Source organism: Haematobia irritans, chromosome 1, assembly GCF_050003625.1.
Source record: "Haematobia irritans isolate KBUSLIRL chromosome 1, ASM5000362v1, whole genome shotgun sequence".
NCBI classification, from domain to species: Eukaryota; Metazoa; Arthropoda; class Insecta; order Diptera; family Muscidae; genus Haematobia; species Haematobia irritans.
The window spans coordinates 67,921,746-67,940,350 of NC_134397.1; the positions used below are offsets into that span (position 1 = coordinate 67,921,746).

Sequence of the window (18,605 nt, forward strand, 5' to 3'; positions counted from 1 at the left end):
AGACCCCATAAAGTATATATATTCTGGATCGTGGTGAAATTCTGAGTCGATCTAAGCATGTCTGTCCGTCTGTTGAAATCATGCTAACTTCCGAACGAAACAAGCTATCAACTTGAAACTTGGCACGAGTAGTTGTTATTAATGTAGGTCGGATGGTATTGTAAATGGGCCATATCGGTTCACTTTTACGTATAGCCCCCATATAAACGGACCCTCAGATTTGTCTTGCGGAGCCTCTAACAGAAGCATATTTCATCCGATCCGGCTGAAATTTGGTACATGTTGGTATATTGTCTCTAACAACCATGCAAAAATTGGTCCACATCGGTCCATAATTATATATAGCCCCCTTTCGGAGCCTCAAAGAGAAGCAAATTTCATTCGATCCGGTTGAAATTTGGTATATGGTGTTGGTATATGGTCTCTAAAAACCATGCTGAAATTGGACCACATCATTAGCGTAGCTAGACAATTTTCCTAGGGGGGGGGGGGGGGGCTATAGCCCCACTAGCTAAAACTTTATAGACTGAACTTATAGGTTCAACTAATGTTTTATTTCATAGCTCGACAATCAATTTATAATAAATCAACTAAAAGTACCCTACGGGAAATTGGTGCAAATTGCCACTGACTCCAGTTAGTTGCAATTTTCACATTTAGTGAAATAAAATTATCAGAATAACCTTTTGTTCGACATATTTCAAGTTTTTTTCATTTCGGGTTCGATTAGGAGCCCAAATTGAAAGAGATTTCTAAGAGTTTGTCCGAGATTGGTTCCTGAGGTACTGTTTATGTGTTGCTCCTGCTAAATTGTCCCAGGACGTGTCCTTTGGGATGAGTCCAAGACGCGTCCTAAAATGTAAGTTTACTCCGTCAATGACAAACCCATGTTAAAGTGGACGGTCCCTTCCATACGTTTTGATCAAATGAACAAAATGTCTTCACAAAGAATTTAACTATTTTAACTACACAGGAAGTTTTTTTACTTCAGTTTTTATATTTTAATGCGTAATTTTTTGTTTTCTTTTTTTAAATAGTTTAAAAAAAAGTAAGAATAAATAAAATGGTACAAATTATTCAAATTTTGCAACAAAAATGCTAAATCCATTATAGAAAAATCGATAATATTTGAAAAAACGTTTCAAACAAGCGTTAGAATGCATTAAAAATAATAAAAAATATAAAAATTATTTATTTGGGAAAATATCACAAAATTTTTGATTCACATTCAAAACACTGAATTCAGATCACACCTTAAGAAGTGATGCAAATTCATTGCAATGGTTGTTGAAACGGTGGACATTCGTTCTATGACAAGTTACATTAATCGCTTCTCCGCCAATTTTGTACCACTTCCAGACCCAAAAAACATTTTCACTTCTTTTTTGGCGACGCGTCGCGACGCTTTTTTGCAGCATTATTAAGATATTAATTTATGAAAGAATAGTTTTAATATCAATTACTATTTTTTATTCAACTAAATCATAAGTTCAACCACAGCTTTATTTCATAAATATCAGACTTCTACCACAACCCAAGTAATTCGATGTGCATGAAAGTCTTTCGTGGAACTTTGTGCGTTGTACGAGTATATACTTGTTTAATTTTTATAAAAATGTAAAATCGTAAATAGGTTTTCATATTCTGGGGGGGGCTAAAATTTTTCTGGGGGGTCTAAGCCCCCTCCCCAGAGGCCTTCCTACGCTTATGGACCACATCGGTCCATAATTATATATAGCCCCCATATAAACCGATCCCCAGATTTGGCTTGCGGAGCCTCAAAGAGAAGCAAATTTCATCCGATCCGGCTGAAATTTGGTACATGATGTTGGTATATGGTCTTTAATAACCATGCAAAAATTGGTCCATATCGGTTCATAATTATATATAGCCCCCATATAAACCGATCCCCAGATTTGGCTTGCGGAGCCTCTAAGAGAAGCATATTTCATCCGATCCGGTTGAAATTTGTAACATGGTGTTAGTATATGGTCTCTTACAACCGTGCCAGAATTGGGCCACATTGGTCCATTATTATATATAGCCCCCATATAAACCGTTCTCCAGATTTGACCTCCGGAGCCTTTTGGAGGAGCAAACTTCATCCGATCCGGTTAAAATTTGGAATGTGGTGTTAGTATATGGCCGCTAACAACCATACCAAAATTGGTCCATATCGGTATATAGTTATATATAGCCGATCTCCAATCACACAAAAATTGGTCCATATCGGTTCATAATCATGGTTGCCACTCGAGCCAAAAATAATCTACCAAAATTTTATTTCTATAGAGAATTTTGTCAAAATTTTATTTCTATAGAAAATTTTGTTAAAATTGTATTTCTATAGAAAATTTTTCTTTAAATTTCATTTCTATAGAAAATTTTGTCAAAACTTGATTTCTATAGAAAATTTTGTCAAACTGAATTATATACGTATTAAATCGACCTTTTTGATTTAATATATACCACGTATGGACTTTAGGAGAAGTTTCTACGCATTCCATGGTGGAGGGTACATAAGCTTCGGCTTGGCCGAACTTACGGCCGTATATACTTGTTTTAATATAATTAACACAAGTATGTAGGGCCAAAAGTCCGGCCGCGCTGAATCTTCGAAACAGTGAAAAGAGTCCGTACTTAAATTATTGCTAAATTATTAATTTTTAAAATTTTATTACAAAAACAGAATTAAATTTTCAATGAAATTGTCCTTATCCAAAGAATGTATCAAAAAATTTATGAACAAGTACAAAGTTCAATGATAAGTTCAATACGCAACTAAAGCAAAAGAAAATGTTCCTTCAACTCCCAATAATAGTAAGAATTTAACATGGTCATGATTTGTAGAATTTTTCTTTTTTGCTTTGAATTCATTTTTATACCATTCACCACTACTGTGGTACAGGGTATAATAAGTTTGTGCATTTGTATGTAACGCCAAGAAGGACGTCCCAGCAAAAAATGGAGCACTATTTCAGCAGGATTGTAAGGGAGAGAGGCAGTACCAACTGCTTACAAAACAGCCGAATCAGAGCTGATTTTTGTGGGCGATGTCCCGATATAATTGCTCATTTTAATAGAAATATTGCTCTGAAGTCATATATAATCTTGAGTATAGCATTGTTGGCGTGAAGGAAAAAAGCACTACCTTTCATGCATCTATACTGCATTAATTGGTTGCAATAGCGTAAACGAATGATCATAAACTAGTTTGATTACTCGTTTACGTTATTGCCACCGATTCATGCAGTGTGGATGCACAGCCCACTTTTTTGTGTACCAAAAAGCGCAACTAAACTCTTACTGCTGAAGTATTTTTTGCTGGGACCAGTCATGGGTCGCAGACTTAGTCTTAGAATTAAATTCTGAGTCGATTTAACGATGTCCGTCTGTCTGCCAGATATAATCATGCTACAGAATTTCATATGTAAGCTACTGTGATGAAATTGTGACCAAGAAGGTCGTTAGTATGCAGGCAGTTTAAGTTCGAAGATGGCCTATACGGTCCAAGTTTTGATATAGCCCCCATATAAATCAGTTTCCCGATTTGACTTCTTGAGGGCAAGGAGACTGCATCGTTTATCCGATTTGCTTTAAATTGGAAATTTAAAGACATTTTTATTCAGTTAAAGGCTGTGGTAAATTTGGTGTATATCGGCCCACGTTTTAAATAGGCCCCATATAGACCGATATCTGAATTTGACTTTTTGCGAGCATGTAAGCATAAGTGTTAAAGAACATATGTTTACATCACGTATGAAATTTCAAAGGGATCGGATGGAATTTGATCTTCCAGGAGGCTCATAGGTCAATTCTGGGGATCAGTTTATATGGGGACTATACCTAAATGTCGCCGCATAAAGCCAATATGCAATAACAACTGACCTACTTCAGTAACCACTACTTGTGTCAAGTTTCAAGCCAATTATTTAATTCGTCCGTCCGTGAATTCATCAGACGGACGGACATCGTTAGATCGGTCGCAAATTTCGCCACGACTTAGAATATTTATATTCTTAATCGAGTCTCAGACCAATATTTCGTTGTGTTATAAACGAAATAATTGATTTTGTTCGCAAAACTCAATTAATTTTTTATTTATTTAAAATTATTTTGCCTGAAATAATTTTCTTGTAATGTTATATGAACTGTTCGATTGTAATTCTAGTTGGTCTTTTCTTTGGATTTAACTCAAAATTGAATAAACCAATGAATAGTTTGTATATAGAAAATAATTATTTCCCAATACATTTTCAATTTTAAAATTTTAATTAGAGTATTTGCTTATTTGATTGAAATATTAATTGGAATAATTAATTTGGTATTTTTTCTGTGTAAATAAACATGACTGCGCTGAACATTTTTCTGTATCGACGCAAAATCGGCCAAATCATATTATGTATTTTTAAAAATACTATGCTTCTATTTTCCTTAACCCTGGACAGTCATCCTTCGTCAAAATGACGACGCGTAATTTCATTTTCGATTTAAAATGCATTTTAGTCGATTAGGAAATGATAAAATTAAGTAATACTAATTCAACAATTTTATGAGTTTTTGTTTTATACTAATTAACAACAAATTGAGTAAGAAAATAAACTCAATTTTGGTTGTAATTTTTGCTTACGATGTAAATTATAGCGTCTTGAAATAAGCCGTAGTCAAAATGACGAAGGATGACGTTTGTGTACAAAAAATAAGGATGACTTTCCAGGGTTAAATCCCTCTATAGAGTATAAGCCATACATATTTTTAATAGAAAAGTTTTATATTTTTGTAATACTTACAATTCTTGCATGCTCATTCCTTGAAAAGCATTTAGATGGACCTCTCGTAACACTAAATTTCCTTTCAAAATTCTATAGAAAATTTCCAATGGCAAAAAAAAAGAAAATCATAAAATGTTACCGAATTTGAAAATATAAAATCGAGATACTTACAGCTTGGCTATTTGTGAACCATAAAATGCAGAATCGTCTATATAACTTATATAATTATTAGCTAAAATTCTACAAAAAAACAATTAATTAAAAAATTCAGCCTTCAAAACAAAACTATAGACAATAAAAAATCCCTTGATAATGGCCACATACATCGACGAAACTTTGGGAAACATGTAATTAAACATTGTTTTATTTACATCAATGCGCTAGGTCGTATTAGCTAAAGGACCATCATCCAAAAAACATTATATAAAACTATTTTAAAATAATTTTTATGGTTTCATTAGAAAACTCAACTTACAATTGATCAGTCTTTATTTGTATGGATTTCGATTCAATTCGAGTTATGTGATTATTATCGAGATCTCTGAAAGATAAGCAAATGATATTATTTTCTTAAAAATCAAATTTAAGAATATCAAAAATTGTAATTGTGGAATTTAATAAAAGATTTTTATAAAAAAAATAATGGAATAGAAAAACATATAAACCGATTGGAATAGAAAAACATATAAACCGAGATTGTAATTTGTAGATCTTCATACTTACATCATTTGCAATATATTTGTCGTTGGCAAATATGTTAAATCAGGTATTTGGGTCAATCCACTATTTATAATACGGCTGAAATTAATACAAAGAAACATAAATTATCAGTAAACTAGAAAAGCTAATAATGATTGTAATGCTACAAAGAAGAAGTAAAATAAACTTTAACCAGATCATAATTAATATCCCAGCAAAACAAAATTGGAAGTTCTTCTAAAGGCACAACTCCAAAAGCACTCGCTTTTTTCATATTTATACCCTGCGCCACACTGTGGAACAGGGTATTATAAGTTAATGCATATGTTTGCAACACCCAGAAGGAGACGAGATAGACACATTGTGTCTTTGGCAAAAATGCTCTGGGTGGGCTCCTGAGTCGATATAGCCATGTCCGTCTGTCCGTGAACACATTTTTGTAATCAAAGTCTAGGTCGTAGTTTTAGTCCAATCGACTTCAAATTTGGCACAAGTATGTGTTTTGGGTCAGAATAGAACCCTATTAATTTTGGAAGAAATCGGTTCAGATTTAGATATAGCTCCCATATATATCTTTCGCCCGATATGGACTTATATGGTCCCAGAAGCCAGAGTTTTACCCTAATTTGCCTAAAATTTTGCACAAGAAGAACAATTAGTACTATAGTCAAGTGTGTCAAATTTTATTGAAATCGGTTCAGATTTAAATATAGCTCTCATATATATCGTTTGCCCGATTTACACTCATATGACCACAGTGGCCACTCTTTTACTCCGATTTAATTGAAATTTTTCACAGGGAGTAGAATTAGCATTGTCGCTATGCGTGCCAAATTTGGTTGAATTCGGTTCAGATTTAGATATAGCTCCCATATATATGTTTTTCTGATTTCGACAAAAATGGTCAAAATACCAACATTTTCCTTGTAAAATCGCCACAGCTTAGTCGAAAAATTGTAAAAGTGACTCTAATTTTCCTAAACTTCTAATACATATATATCGAGCGATAAATCATACATATTTATACCCCTGCGCCTCACTGTGGAACAGGGTATTATAAGTTAGTGCATATGTTTGCAACACCCAGAAGGAGACGAAATAGACACATGGTGTCTTTGGCAAAAATGCTCAGGGTGGACTCCTGAGTCGATATAGCAATGTCCGTCTGTCCGTGAACACATTTTTATAATCAAAGTCTAGGTCGCAGTTTTAGTCCAATCGACCTCAGATTTGGCACAAGTATGTGTCTTGGCTCAGAAGAAATCGGTTCAGATTTAGATATAGCTCCCATATATATCTTTCGCCCGATATGGACTAATACGGTCCCAGAAGCCAGAGTTTTACCCTAATTTGGTTGAAAATTTTCACTAGAAGTACAATTAGTACTATAGTCTAGTGTGCCAAATTTTATTGAAATCGGTTCAGATTTAGATATAGCTCCCCTATATATATTTCGCCCGATATGGACTAATACGGTCCCAGAAGCCAGAGTTTTACCCCAATTTGGTTGAAATTTTGCCCTAGGAGTACAATTAGTAGTGTAGTGTGCCAAATTTTATTGAAATCGGTTCAGATTTAGATATAGCTCCCATATATATCGTTCGCCCGATTTACACTCATATGACCACAGTGGCCAATATTTTACTCCGATTTAATCGAAATTTTGCACAAGGAGTAGAATTGGCATTGTAGGTATGCGTGCAAAATTTGGTTGAAATCGGTTCAGATTTAGATATAGCTCCCATATAGCTTTCGCCCGATTTACACTCATATGACCACAGAGGCCAATTTTTTGCTCCGATTTAATTGAAATTTTGCACAGGGAGTAGAATTAGCATTGTAGCTATGCGTGCCAAATTTGGTTGAAATCGGTTCAGATTTAGATATATCTCCCATATATAGCTTTCGCCCGATTTACACTCATATGACCACAGAGGCCAATTTTTAACTCCGATTTAGTTGAAATTTTGCACAGGGAGTAGAATTAGCATTGTAGCTATGCGTGCCCAATTTGGATGAAATCCGTTCAGATTTAGATATAGCTCCCATATATATGTTTTTCTGATTTCGACAAAAATCGTCAAAATACCAAAGTTTTCCTTGTAAAATCGCCACTGCTTAGTAGAAAAGTTGTAAAAATGACTCTAATCTTCCTAAACTTCTAATACATATATATCGAGCTATAAATCATAAATAAACTTCTGCGAAGTTTCCTTAAAATTGCTTCAGATTTAAATGTTTCCCATATTTTTTACTAGCATTGTGTTCCACCCTAGTGCATTAGCCGACTTAAATTTTGAGTCTATAGATTCTGTAGAAGTCTATCAAATTCTGTCCAGATCGAGTGATATTTAAATGTATGTATATTATATATAGCCCCCAACACATTTGACGGATGTGATATGGTATCGAAAATTTAGATCTACAAAGTGTTGCAGGGTATAATATAGTCGGCCCCTCCCGACTTTAGACTTTCCTTACTTTTTTTATTAGGAAATTTAAAATTTGTTTGTTTCAAATGGGTTAATAACAGTTAAGAATTAATAAAATGGTACAAATTATTAAAATTTTGCCGACAAAAATGCTTAATACTTTCTAGAAAAATTGAGATTTTTTGAAAACATTTGATGTTAGACATTCTAGATACGCGTTATAATGCATTAAAAATTATAAAAAAATTTAAAAATTATTTATTTGTCAAAATATCACAAAATTTCTTAATTCTCATCCAAAACACGGAATTGTAATCACACCTTAAGAAGTGATGCAAATTAAATTCAACGGCTATTAAAATGGTGGGCATCCGTCCCATGACAAGCCCATGTTAAATTCATCGCTACTGCGCCAATTTTGCGCCATTTCACCACTTTTTTGGCGACGCTTTGTTTGCTGGGATACTCGTACCATAAGCAATGGATGTGAATCATTAGCTTCCACTTAGACTTGTAACAAAAAATGATATCCCCGAATTTTAATTAAGTCCACCATTTCAGATTGAACATTTTTTATTTAATAAAAAAAAAACTACACTGGGAAAAAATTAATCGTAACCCCAAGAATTCATGATAAACTTTTCACTGAAGGCGTGTTGTCCTTTGAGTTAGCTAATTCAGCTTTACGTAAATGAAAATTTCGATGAATTGAGATCTACTTGGTTTTAATATGTCTGAACCATTTTTTATATCCTCCAACGTATGGTTTTTTGTGCACCACTTCTGGATCCAAAAAGAACATTTACACTACTTCTTTGGCAACGCTTTTTTTTTGCTGGGATATAGGCCTCATATAAAACGAAACCCACATTTGACTTCCGAAATGAATGCTGATAATGAATACTTTGCATTCAATTTAAAGACGATAAGATAGAGAATAAGCCCAATATTACTAAATTTCTTGAAATCGGAAGATATATATATTCGAAACAAATCGGATTGAATTTGGATAAAGCACCCCACCCAAATTCGAAATTGTGCCGACCATGTGCCGAAAAAATACTATACGCCAAATTTCATCAAAATCGGGTAATAATTGTGATCACAATCGTGCGAACAAGAAATACATGGACAGAAGGAAATGGGAGCCACAGTGGTGCAATGGTTAGCATGCCCACCTAGCATACACAGGATCGTGGGTTCAAAGCCAGTTTCGACCAAACACCAAAAAGTTTTTCAGCGGTGGATTATCCCACCTCAGTAATGCTGGTGACATTTCTGAGTGTTCGAAAGCTTCTGTAAGTGGTTTCACTGCAATGTGGAACGCCGTTCGGACTCGGCTATAAAAGGAGGTCCCTTGTCATTGAGCTTAACATAGAATCGGACAGCACTCAGTGATAAGAGAGAAGTTCACAATGGACTGAATAGTCTAAGTGAGTCTGAAATATCGTGCTGCCACTATACCTAAACTATTCTAAGGGCTAGATCGACTCTGAAGGTGGTTCAGAGTCGACCTAGCCCTTAGATATATATTTTATGAGGTCAAAAATCAATATTTCTCACAGGCAAATTTTTTGCAGATCCCCAACCTCTATGTGGTTTAGGGCATAAAAATGACTTGTTACACTACAGTCATTTTATGGTCAATATTAAATGGCCAATTTCTTCTATGACACAAAACTATATCTAAATTTTTTTTGAGGTCACTGGACTTAACATAACTACCATAAATGTAACTTTTCTAAATGTTTCAAACTTTCCAAAGTAACCTTCATTTTCCGAAAACCACAAACAATAAAAACAAAATCAAGCACACTATCATTGCCACAAAAAAATCTAATTTGAACCAATTTCCCCCAACTCATAAAACTGGAAAACAAGGTCTTGAGTCAGGGGAATACAGACACAACCCACAGGCAAAGTCTCGACCAACTGCACAAATGTCTTTGCCTATAAATATTTAATTTGCCCTTACTTATATCACATGCAACGACACTCCATCCAATATTCGCTCATTGTGGTATGCATGGTAAATAAAAAAAAAATCCATCGGCAAATAACCAAAGCTCGCAAGCTTCCTAAGGTTAATGGTTTTTAACATCATCATTAATGTCATAAAAACAAAAACATTAGAAACTTACACGCATGCCATACTAAAATTGATCATCATATACAGAAGGGTCCTCCAAACCCCACTTCACATTATTAGTCCCTTTTTACGACAACCTCATGCATATAAAGTTAAGTGCTTTAATTTGTTGTCATCTGCACAAACATATTGCACTCATATTTGATTGAGGGGACGACATTAGAGTATGAAATATCGTCCCCTTCCCACTACACGTATGACACTTTCATGGGGATTGCTAAAAGTTTCTCGGATTAAAATTCTTCTAACCATATAAAACGAATATTATAAGACCATGGGAACAATTATTCAAAACCCCCAAAGTTTTTAATTTTAAATACAATACCTGGAATGAAATCGATGACAGATTAATTTTTAACTTTTTTTCTCATAATGAGATATAAAGGTTCTAGAGTAGAGGTATACACGTGAGTAATATTTAACTCACGCACATTCACTATGCAAAAATTTTACTCATGCAAGATATTTTTGGTATGACTCACGTACACTTACGAAAAGAAAATACATTCATTGAAAAAATCATGCAAGGCGTGCTCATTTCAAAACGATTCGTTCATGAAAATGAATCAACACATATGTGGTGTCACACTGTGAACAGGCGGTGTCAATCTAACAACGATAAAATGACACCATGCGTTGTCAAAACAACAACCAGCGTTCATGATCTGAAAACCTTATGGTTACGACTTTATAAACAAAATTGAAACAAGTATATACGGCCGTAAGTTCGGCCAGGCCGAATCTTATGTACCCTCCACCATGGATAGCGTAGAAACTTCTACGAAAGACTGTCATCCACAATCGAATTAATTGGGTTGTGGTATCTTAAAACTTCTTAACATCGTTTTCTAAATAGTGAGTTAGTCCATACGTGGTATATATTAGACAAAAAAGGTATGTATAGGTAAGTCTACAAATAATTACGAATCGATATGGACTTTTGCACGATACGTAGAGAGCCAGAATTGAAGTAAGGGGGGTTTCTTATATGTGGGCAATATACAATTATGAACTCGATATGGACCAATTTTTGTGTGATTGGGGATCGATTTATCTGAGGGCTATATATAACTATAGACCGATATGGACCTAGTTAGGCATGGTTGTTAACGGCCATATACTAGCACAATGCACCACATTTCAACTGACTCGGATGAAATTTGCTCCTCCAAGTGGCTCCAAAATCAAATCTCGGGATTTGTTTATATGGGGGCTATATATGATTATGGACTGATATGGACCATTTTTGGCATGGTTGTTAAATATCATAACATATACTACCACCACGTACCAAATTTAAACCAGATCGGATGAATTTTGCTTCTCCGAAAGGCACCGGGGGTCAAATCTGGGGATCGGTTTATATGGGGGCTATATATAATTATGACAGATATGAACTAATTTCTGCATGGTTGTTGGATACCATAACATCACGTACCAAATTTCAACCGAATCGGATGAATTTTGCTCTTCCAAGGGGCTCCGGAGGTCAAATCTGGGGAACGGTTTATATGGGGGCTATATATAATTATGGACAGATTTCAACCAATTTTTGCATGGGTGTTTGAGGCCATATATTAACCCCACGCACCAAATTTCAACTGAATCAGATGAAGTTTGGACTTCTAAGAGGCTCCGGAGTTCAAATCTGGTGATAGGTTTATATGGGGGCTGTATATAATTATGGACCGATGTGGACTAATTTTTGCACCGTCATTAGAGACCATAAACTAACACCATGTACCAAATTTCCGGATCGGATGAAATTTGCTTCCTTTAGAGGCTCCGCAAGCCAAATTGGGGGATCGGTTTATGTGGAGGCTATATATAATTATTGACCGATGTGGATCAATTTTTGCATAGTTGTTAGAGGCCATATACCAACACATGTACCAAATTTCAGATCGGATGAAATTTGCCTCTCTTAGAGGTTCGGCAAGCCAAAGCGGGAGATCGGTTTATATGGGTGCTATATATAATTATGGACCGATGTGGGCCAATTTTTGCATGGTAGTTAGAGACCATACATCAACACCTTGTACCAAATTTCAGCCGGATCGGATGAAATAGGCTTCTCTTAGAGGCTCCGCAAGCCAAATCTGAGGGACCGTTTATATGGGGGCTATACGTAAAAGTGGACCGATAGGGCCCATTTGCAATACCATCTGACCTACCTCAATAACAACTACTTGTGCCTAGTTTCAAGTCGATAGCTTGTTTCGTTCGGAAGTTAGCGTGATTTCAACAGACGGACGGGCGGATCGACGGACATGCTTAGATCGACTCAGAATTTCACCACGACCCAGAATATATATACTTTATGGGGTCTTAGAGCAATATTTCGATGTGTTACAAACGGAATGACAAAGTTAATATACCCCCCATCCTATGGTGAAGGGTATAAAAAGCGATTTTGAACCACTGTACGCCGGAGGCCAAAGTTCCAATCCGATTTACTTGAAATTTCGAACTATTGTTTAGGCCTCCGCCCATCTTATACAAAAATTTATATCACAATGTTTTACTTACATTACTTTGATGGTATCGGAGATTCCTTCAAAAACGTTTTTCGATAAATATTCCAATTTAGGTGCATGAGAAATGTAACTGAAATTAAATTAGGAAAAGAGAACATCAAATACATATCTGAGATTATTTGCTTCTACAGAAAAAAAGACATTTTTTGTCTTCAATCAAGAATTTAATTGATCAAATTAATTCTTAATTAAAATTTCTTTAATCACAGTCAGTGTTACCGTTGTGAGACTTTAGTCGACATTTTTAAAGTATAGTGCTTCAATTTGAATCAATTTTTATAAATAGGAATTCACCGCCGTGCGCCTTACATGGGAGCCACCGTTGTGCAATGGCCCTCCTTGATCATGGAGCCCAGTTTCGACCAAACAGCAAAATCTGTTCCAGCGCTGAGAAAGGAATTCACTTATCATTGAGCTACCCATAGAAGCACTCATTAATAATCACGTTTAGTATCGCAATTGACAACCAACTTACGATACCTAAACTGCACGGTGTTCTATTTTTTTTTTCAGCCGTTGTTTTAATGCATACCGTTTCAACAACTAGATCCGTTCTAGTATCAAATCATTTTTGGTAATCATCACAAATTTTTACTGGAAGTCGTTCGTTTACTCCAAAAAGCCAGCAAAAGAGAGCCAGAGATAGATCAAATGTGACACTTGAGAAATAGAGAAGTTGCAAGTTTCTGCCAGTAAAAACTTGCAAGAGTTTGTCATAAACAAATCATACTTGCAATATATTTCACAGAGTCAATTAGAATGTCGTATAAAAAATAAATATTTTTATTATTTTAATTGATTTAAAAGCTTTTAATTGGTACTAGATGGGGTTCGCGTACATTTCTGCTAATTTTAGCAAAGAGAAAAAAATCCATTTTAACTCTCTTGCAAGTTTACGTTTTACTGGATTTTATGTTACAATACCTCATAAATGTAAACGACTTTTTTATCATCATGCGACTTTTTAGTGCGACATTTTTTTTTTTTGCAAATGCGACCTTTTTTGCGACTTTTTCAAAATTTCCAACGGTAACACTGATCACAGTAACAATCACCAATGTGAACTCAAAAATTATTTGTTCCATTTAAACATGTTAGTAGATACAAATATTTCTTATGGTTAATTTTTCTTTTAATTCATATTTCATGTTTCGAGAAATATTTCAACTTACATTGTTCTCAATCGTTTCAAATTGGCAAATGCACCATCCTGTATGGTCTCCAAATATTTAAGATCCTTCAATACTCTGCGTTGCAAATAAAAATAAAACTATATGCATTAAGAGAAGCAATAAACATTAAGTGTCATATCCGCCAATAGGAGGAAACGGAAAAGAAAACCACCACATAAAAAACTCTACTTACATATCTGACAATGAGGCATTGTAGACCTTTAAAGCTGTACTCCTTAATCGTGGTAAACCAGATGATTCTATGGTGAGTCTTTGCAATGGAACAGTTAATGTTTGTGGAACTCTCAATAATGATTCACCTTCACAACGACATTCCATTTCATCCTGCAAGGTAAAAGAATGAAACTTTTGAAATAATTTTTATCTTTTAATTTAATGAATAAATATTTCCCATAACATTCTTCATTTTCGGTATAATCAACAATATGCCGGAGAAGAATTTTTTTGACAAATGGCTTAAATGTAATAAAGAAATTCCTCAAGTCGGTGTATGTACTTAATGGTAGAATACATCAAAAAACAAGTAAGGAAAGTCAAAAGTCGGGCGGGGCCGACTATATTATACCCTGCACCACTTTGTAGATGTAAATTTTCAATACCATATCACATCCGTCAAATGTGTTGGGTGCAATATATAAAGGTTTGTCCCAAATACATACATTTAAATATCACTCGATCTGGACAGTATTTGATAGACTTCTACAAAATCTATAGACTCAAAATTTAAGTCGGCTAATGCACTAGGATGGAACACAATGTTAGTAAAAAAACAAGTATATACGGCCGTAAGTTCGGCCAGGCCGAAGCTTATGTACCCTCCATCATGGATTGCGTAGAAACTTCTTCTAAACACCGCCATCCACAATCGAATTACTTAAGTTGCGGTAACGCTTGCCAAAGGCAAGGTATCTTAAAACCTATTAACGCCATCTTCTAAATTGTATGTAAGTCCATACGTGGTATATATTAAATCAAAAAAGATCGATCCAATACGTATATAATTCAGTTTGACAAAGTAGACATAAAATTTTGACAAAATTTTCTACAGAAATAAAATTTTAACAAAATTTTCTATAGAAACCAAATTTTCACAAAATTTTCTATAGAAATAAAAATTTTGACAAAATATTTTATAGAAAGAAAATTTTGACAAAAATTTCTACAGAAATAAAATTTTAACAAAATTTTCTATAGAAATAAACTTTTGACAAAATTTTCTATAGAAATAAAATCTTGGTAGATTATTTGTGGCTCGAGTGGCAACCATGATTATGATCCGAATAAAATTTGAACAAAATTTTCTATAAAAATAAAATTTTGACAAAGATGAAAATTTTATTATGAACCGAATAAAATTTTAACAAAATTTTCTCTAGAAATAAAATTTTGACAAAATTTTCTATAGAAATAAAATTTTGGTAGATTATTTGTGGCTCGAGTGGCAACCATGATTATGAACCGATATAGACCAATTTTTGTGTGATTGGACCAATTTTGGTATGGTTGTTAGCGACCATATACTAACACCACGTTCCTAATTTGAACCGGATCGGATGAATTTTGCTCCTCCAAGAGGCTCGAGAGGTCAAATCTGGAGAACGTTTTATGTGGGGGCTATATATAATTATGGACCGATATGGACCAATTCTGGCACAGTTGCTAAAGATCATATACTAACACCATGTTCCAAATTACAACCGGCTTGGATGAAATTTGCTTCTCTTGGAGACTTCGCAAGCCAAATCTGGGGATCGGTTTATAAGGGGGCTATATATAATTATGAACCGATGTGGACCAATTTTTGCATGATTGTTAGAGACCATATACCAACACCATGTACCAAATTTCAGCCGGATCGGATGAAATATGCTTCTCTTAGAGGCTCCACAAGCCAAATCTGGGGATCGGTTTATATGGGGCTATATATAATTATGGACCGATATGGACCAATTTTTGCATGGTTGTTAGAGATCATATACCAACACCATGTACCAAATTTCAGCCGGATCGGATGAAATATGCTTCTGTTAGAGACTCCGCAAGCCAAATTTGGGGATCGGTTTATATGGGGGTTATATATAATTATGGACCGATGTGCACCAATTTTGGCATGATTGTTAGAGACCATATACCAACACCATGTACCAAATTTCAGCCGGATCGGATGAAATATGCTTCTCTTAGAGGCTCCACAAGCCAAATCTGGGGATCGGTTTATATGGGGCTATATATAATTATGGACCGATATGGACCAATTTTTGCGTGGTTTTTAGAAACCATATACCAACATCATGTACCAAATTTCAGCCGGATCGGATGAAATTTGCTTCTCTTTTAGGCTCCACAAGCCAAATCTGGGGATTGGTTTTTATGAGGGCTATATATAATTATGGACCGATGTGGACCAATTTTTGCATGGTTGTTAGAGACCATATACCAACACCATGTACCAAATTTCAGCCGGATCGGATGAAATTTGCTTCTCTTTTAGGCTCCGCAAGCCAAATCTGGGGATCGGTTTATATGGGGGCTATATATAATTATAGACCGATGTGGACCAATTTTTGCATGGTTGTTAGAGATCATATACCAACACCATGTACCAAATTTCAGCCGGATCGGATGAAATATGCTTCTGTTAGAGACTCCACAAGCCAAATCTGAGGGTCCCTTTATATGGGGGCTATACGTAAAAGTGGACCGATATGGCCCATTTTCAATACCATCCGACCTACATCGATAACAACTACTTGTGCCAAGTTTCAAGTCGATAGCTTGTTTCGTTCGGAAGTTAGCGTGATTTCAACAGACGGACGGACGGACATGCTTAGATCGACTCAGAATTTCACCACGACCCAGAATATATAACAAGTATATACGGCCGTAAGTTCGGCCAGGGCGAAGCTTATGTACCCTCCATCATGGATTGCGTAGAAACTTCTTCTAAACACTGCCATCCACAATCGAATTACTTAAGTTGCGGTAACGCTTGCTTAGATCGACTCAGAATTTCACCACGACCCAGAATATATATACTTTATGGGGTCTTAGAGCAATATTTCGATGTGTTACAAACGGAATGACAAAGTTAATATACCCCCATCCTATGATGGAGGGTATAATATGGGAAAAATTTAAATCTGAATCAATTTTAAGGAAACTTCGCAAAAGTTTATTTATGATTTATCGCTCGATATATATGTATTAGAAGTTTAGGAAAATTAGACTCATTTTTATAACTTTTCGACTAAGCAGTGGCAATTTTACAAGGAAAATGTTGGTATTTTGACTATTTTATATATATGGGAGCTATATCTAAATCTGAACCGATTTCAACCAAATTTGGCACGCATAGCTACAATGCTAATGCTACTCCCTGTGCAAGATTTCAACTAAATCGGAGCAAAAAATTGGCTTCTGTGGTCATATGAGAGTAAATCGGGCGAAAGCGGCGATTTCAACCAAATTTGGCACGCATAGCTACAATGCGAATTCTACTCCCTGTGCAAAATTTCAATTAAATCGGAGTAAAAGATTGGCCACTGTGGTCATATGAGTGTAAATTGGGCGAACGATATATATGGGAGCTATATCTAAATCTGAACCGATTTCAAAAAAATTTGGCACACATGACTATAGTACTAATTGTTCTCCTTGTGCAAAATTTTAAGCAAATTAAAGTAAAACTCTGGCTTCTGGGACCGTATTAGTCCATATCGGACGAAAGCAATATATGGGAGCTATATCTAAATCTGAACCGATTTCAATAAAATTTGGCACACTTGACTATAATACTAATTGTTCTTCTTGTGCAAAATTTTAAGCAAATTATGGTAAAACTCTGGCTTCTGGGACCATATAAGTTCATATCGGGCGAAATATATATATGGGAGCAACATCTAAATCTGAACTGATTTCTTCCAAAATCAATAGGGTTCTATTCTGAGCCAAAACACATACTTGTGCCAAATTTGAAGTCGATTGGACTAAAACTGCGACCTAGACTTTGATTACAAAAATGTGTTCACGGACAGACGGACATGGCTATATCGACTCAGGAGCCCACCCTGAGCATTTTTGCCAAAGACACGATCTCGTCTATCTCGTCTCCTTCTGGGTGTTGCAAACATACGCACTAACTTATAATATCCTGTTCCACAGTGTGGCGCAGGGTATAATTAAACTGCACCTATTTAATTGCATGAATAACAGCCATTTAGACACATATGTATATGGAGAGGAAAATTTTTGTTTGAGTAAAAAAAAATGTTTTACTTAATAAAAATATTTTGTGTTTACACGAAAAAAAAACATTTTATTTGGAAGAATAAATTATTTTTTTGATAAACGTTCACGCATTCTACAGAATATAAAAACAATTTAATAAATACTACATATTTTTGTCCTACTGTCGTAAATTGTGATTAATGATATCACATATATTAACATTTATTATGTCGTATGTCTAGTTAGTACTCATTCAAAATCTGAAAAGAAAATCACTGAACTTCCAGGAAAGATAACAACAACACCATAACCAATTCAATGAATTTTACTAACTGTAATTGCCCAGATGATATGACAGCTTAATGAAAGCCTTTGCCCACGTAATGTCAGTGCTTCCATGTCAATGTAAATGTCTAATGTTTGAGTTTCATGCTTAGTGTAAAAAAATCTCTAAGGTGTAATAGGATTCACACATCTGAAGTTGATATGCTATTTACAATAAGATTGACAAGTCATTAGGGCAACCACCGTATGCATTGGTTCGCGAATGATTCTTTCACTTCAACATTTTGAATTCCAACTGAATGTATGGTTCA

The 18,605-nt window shown here is 35.0% G+C and overlaps 1 protein-coding gene across 1 annotated transcript in view; it reads right to left on the reverse strand.

Moving 5' to 3' along the window:
* The window catches only part of Lgr1 (Leucine-rich repeat-containing G protein-coupled receptor 1), a 200,422-nt gene that overhangs the window by 43,571 nt on the left and 138,246 nt on the right, over nt 1–18,605 (reverse strand). The window contains exons 3-9 of the mRNA XM_075290673.1: nt 13,955–14,106; nt 13,762–13,836; nt 12,582–12,659; nt 5,496–5,570; nt 5,248–5,313; nt 4,944–5,012; nt 4,791–4,862 (exon numbers count right to left, since the gene is read on the reverse strand). Coding sequence (XP_075146788.1) covers nt 4,791–4,862; nt 4,944–5,012; nt 5,248–5,313; nt 5,496–5,570; nt 12,582–12,659; nt 13,762–13,836; nt 13,955–14,106 — 587 coding nt within the window. The remainder of the gene's footprint in view (nt 1–4,790; nt 4,863–4,943; nt 5,013–5,247; nt 5,314–5,495; nt 5,571–12,581; nt 12,660–13,761; nt 13,837–13,954; nt 14,107–18,605) is intronic.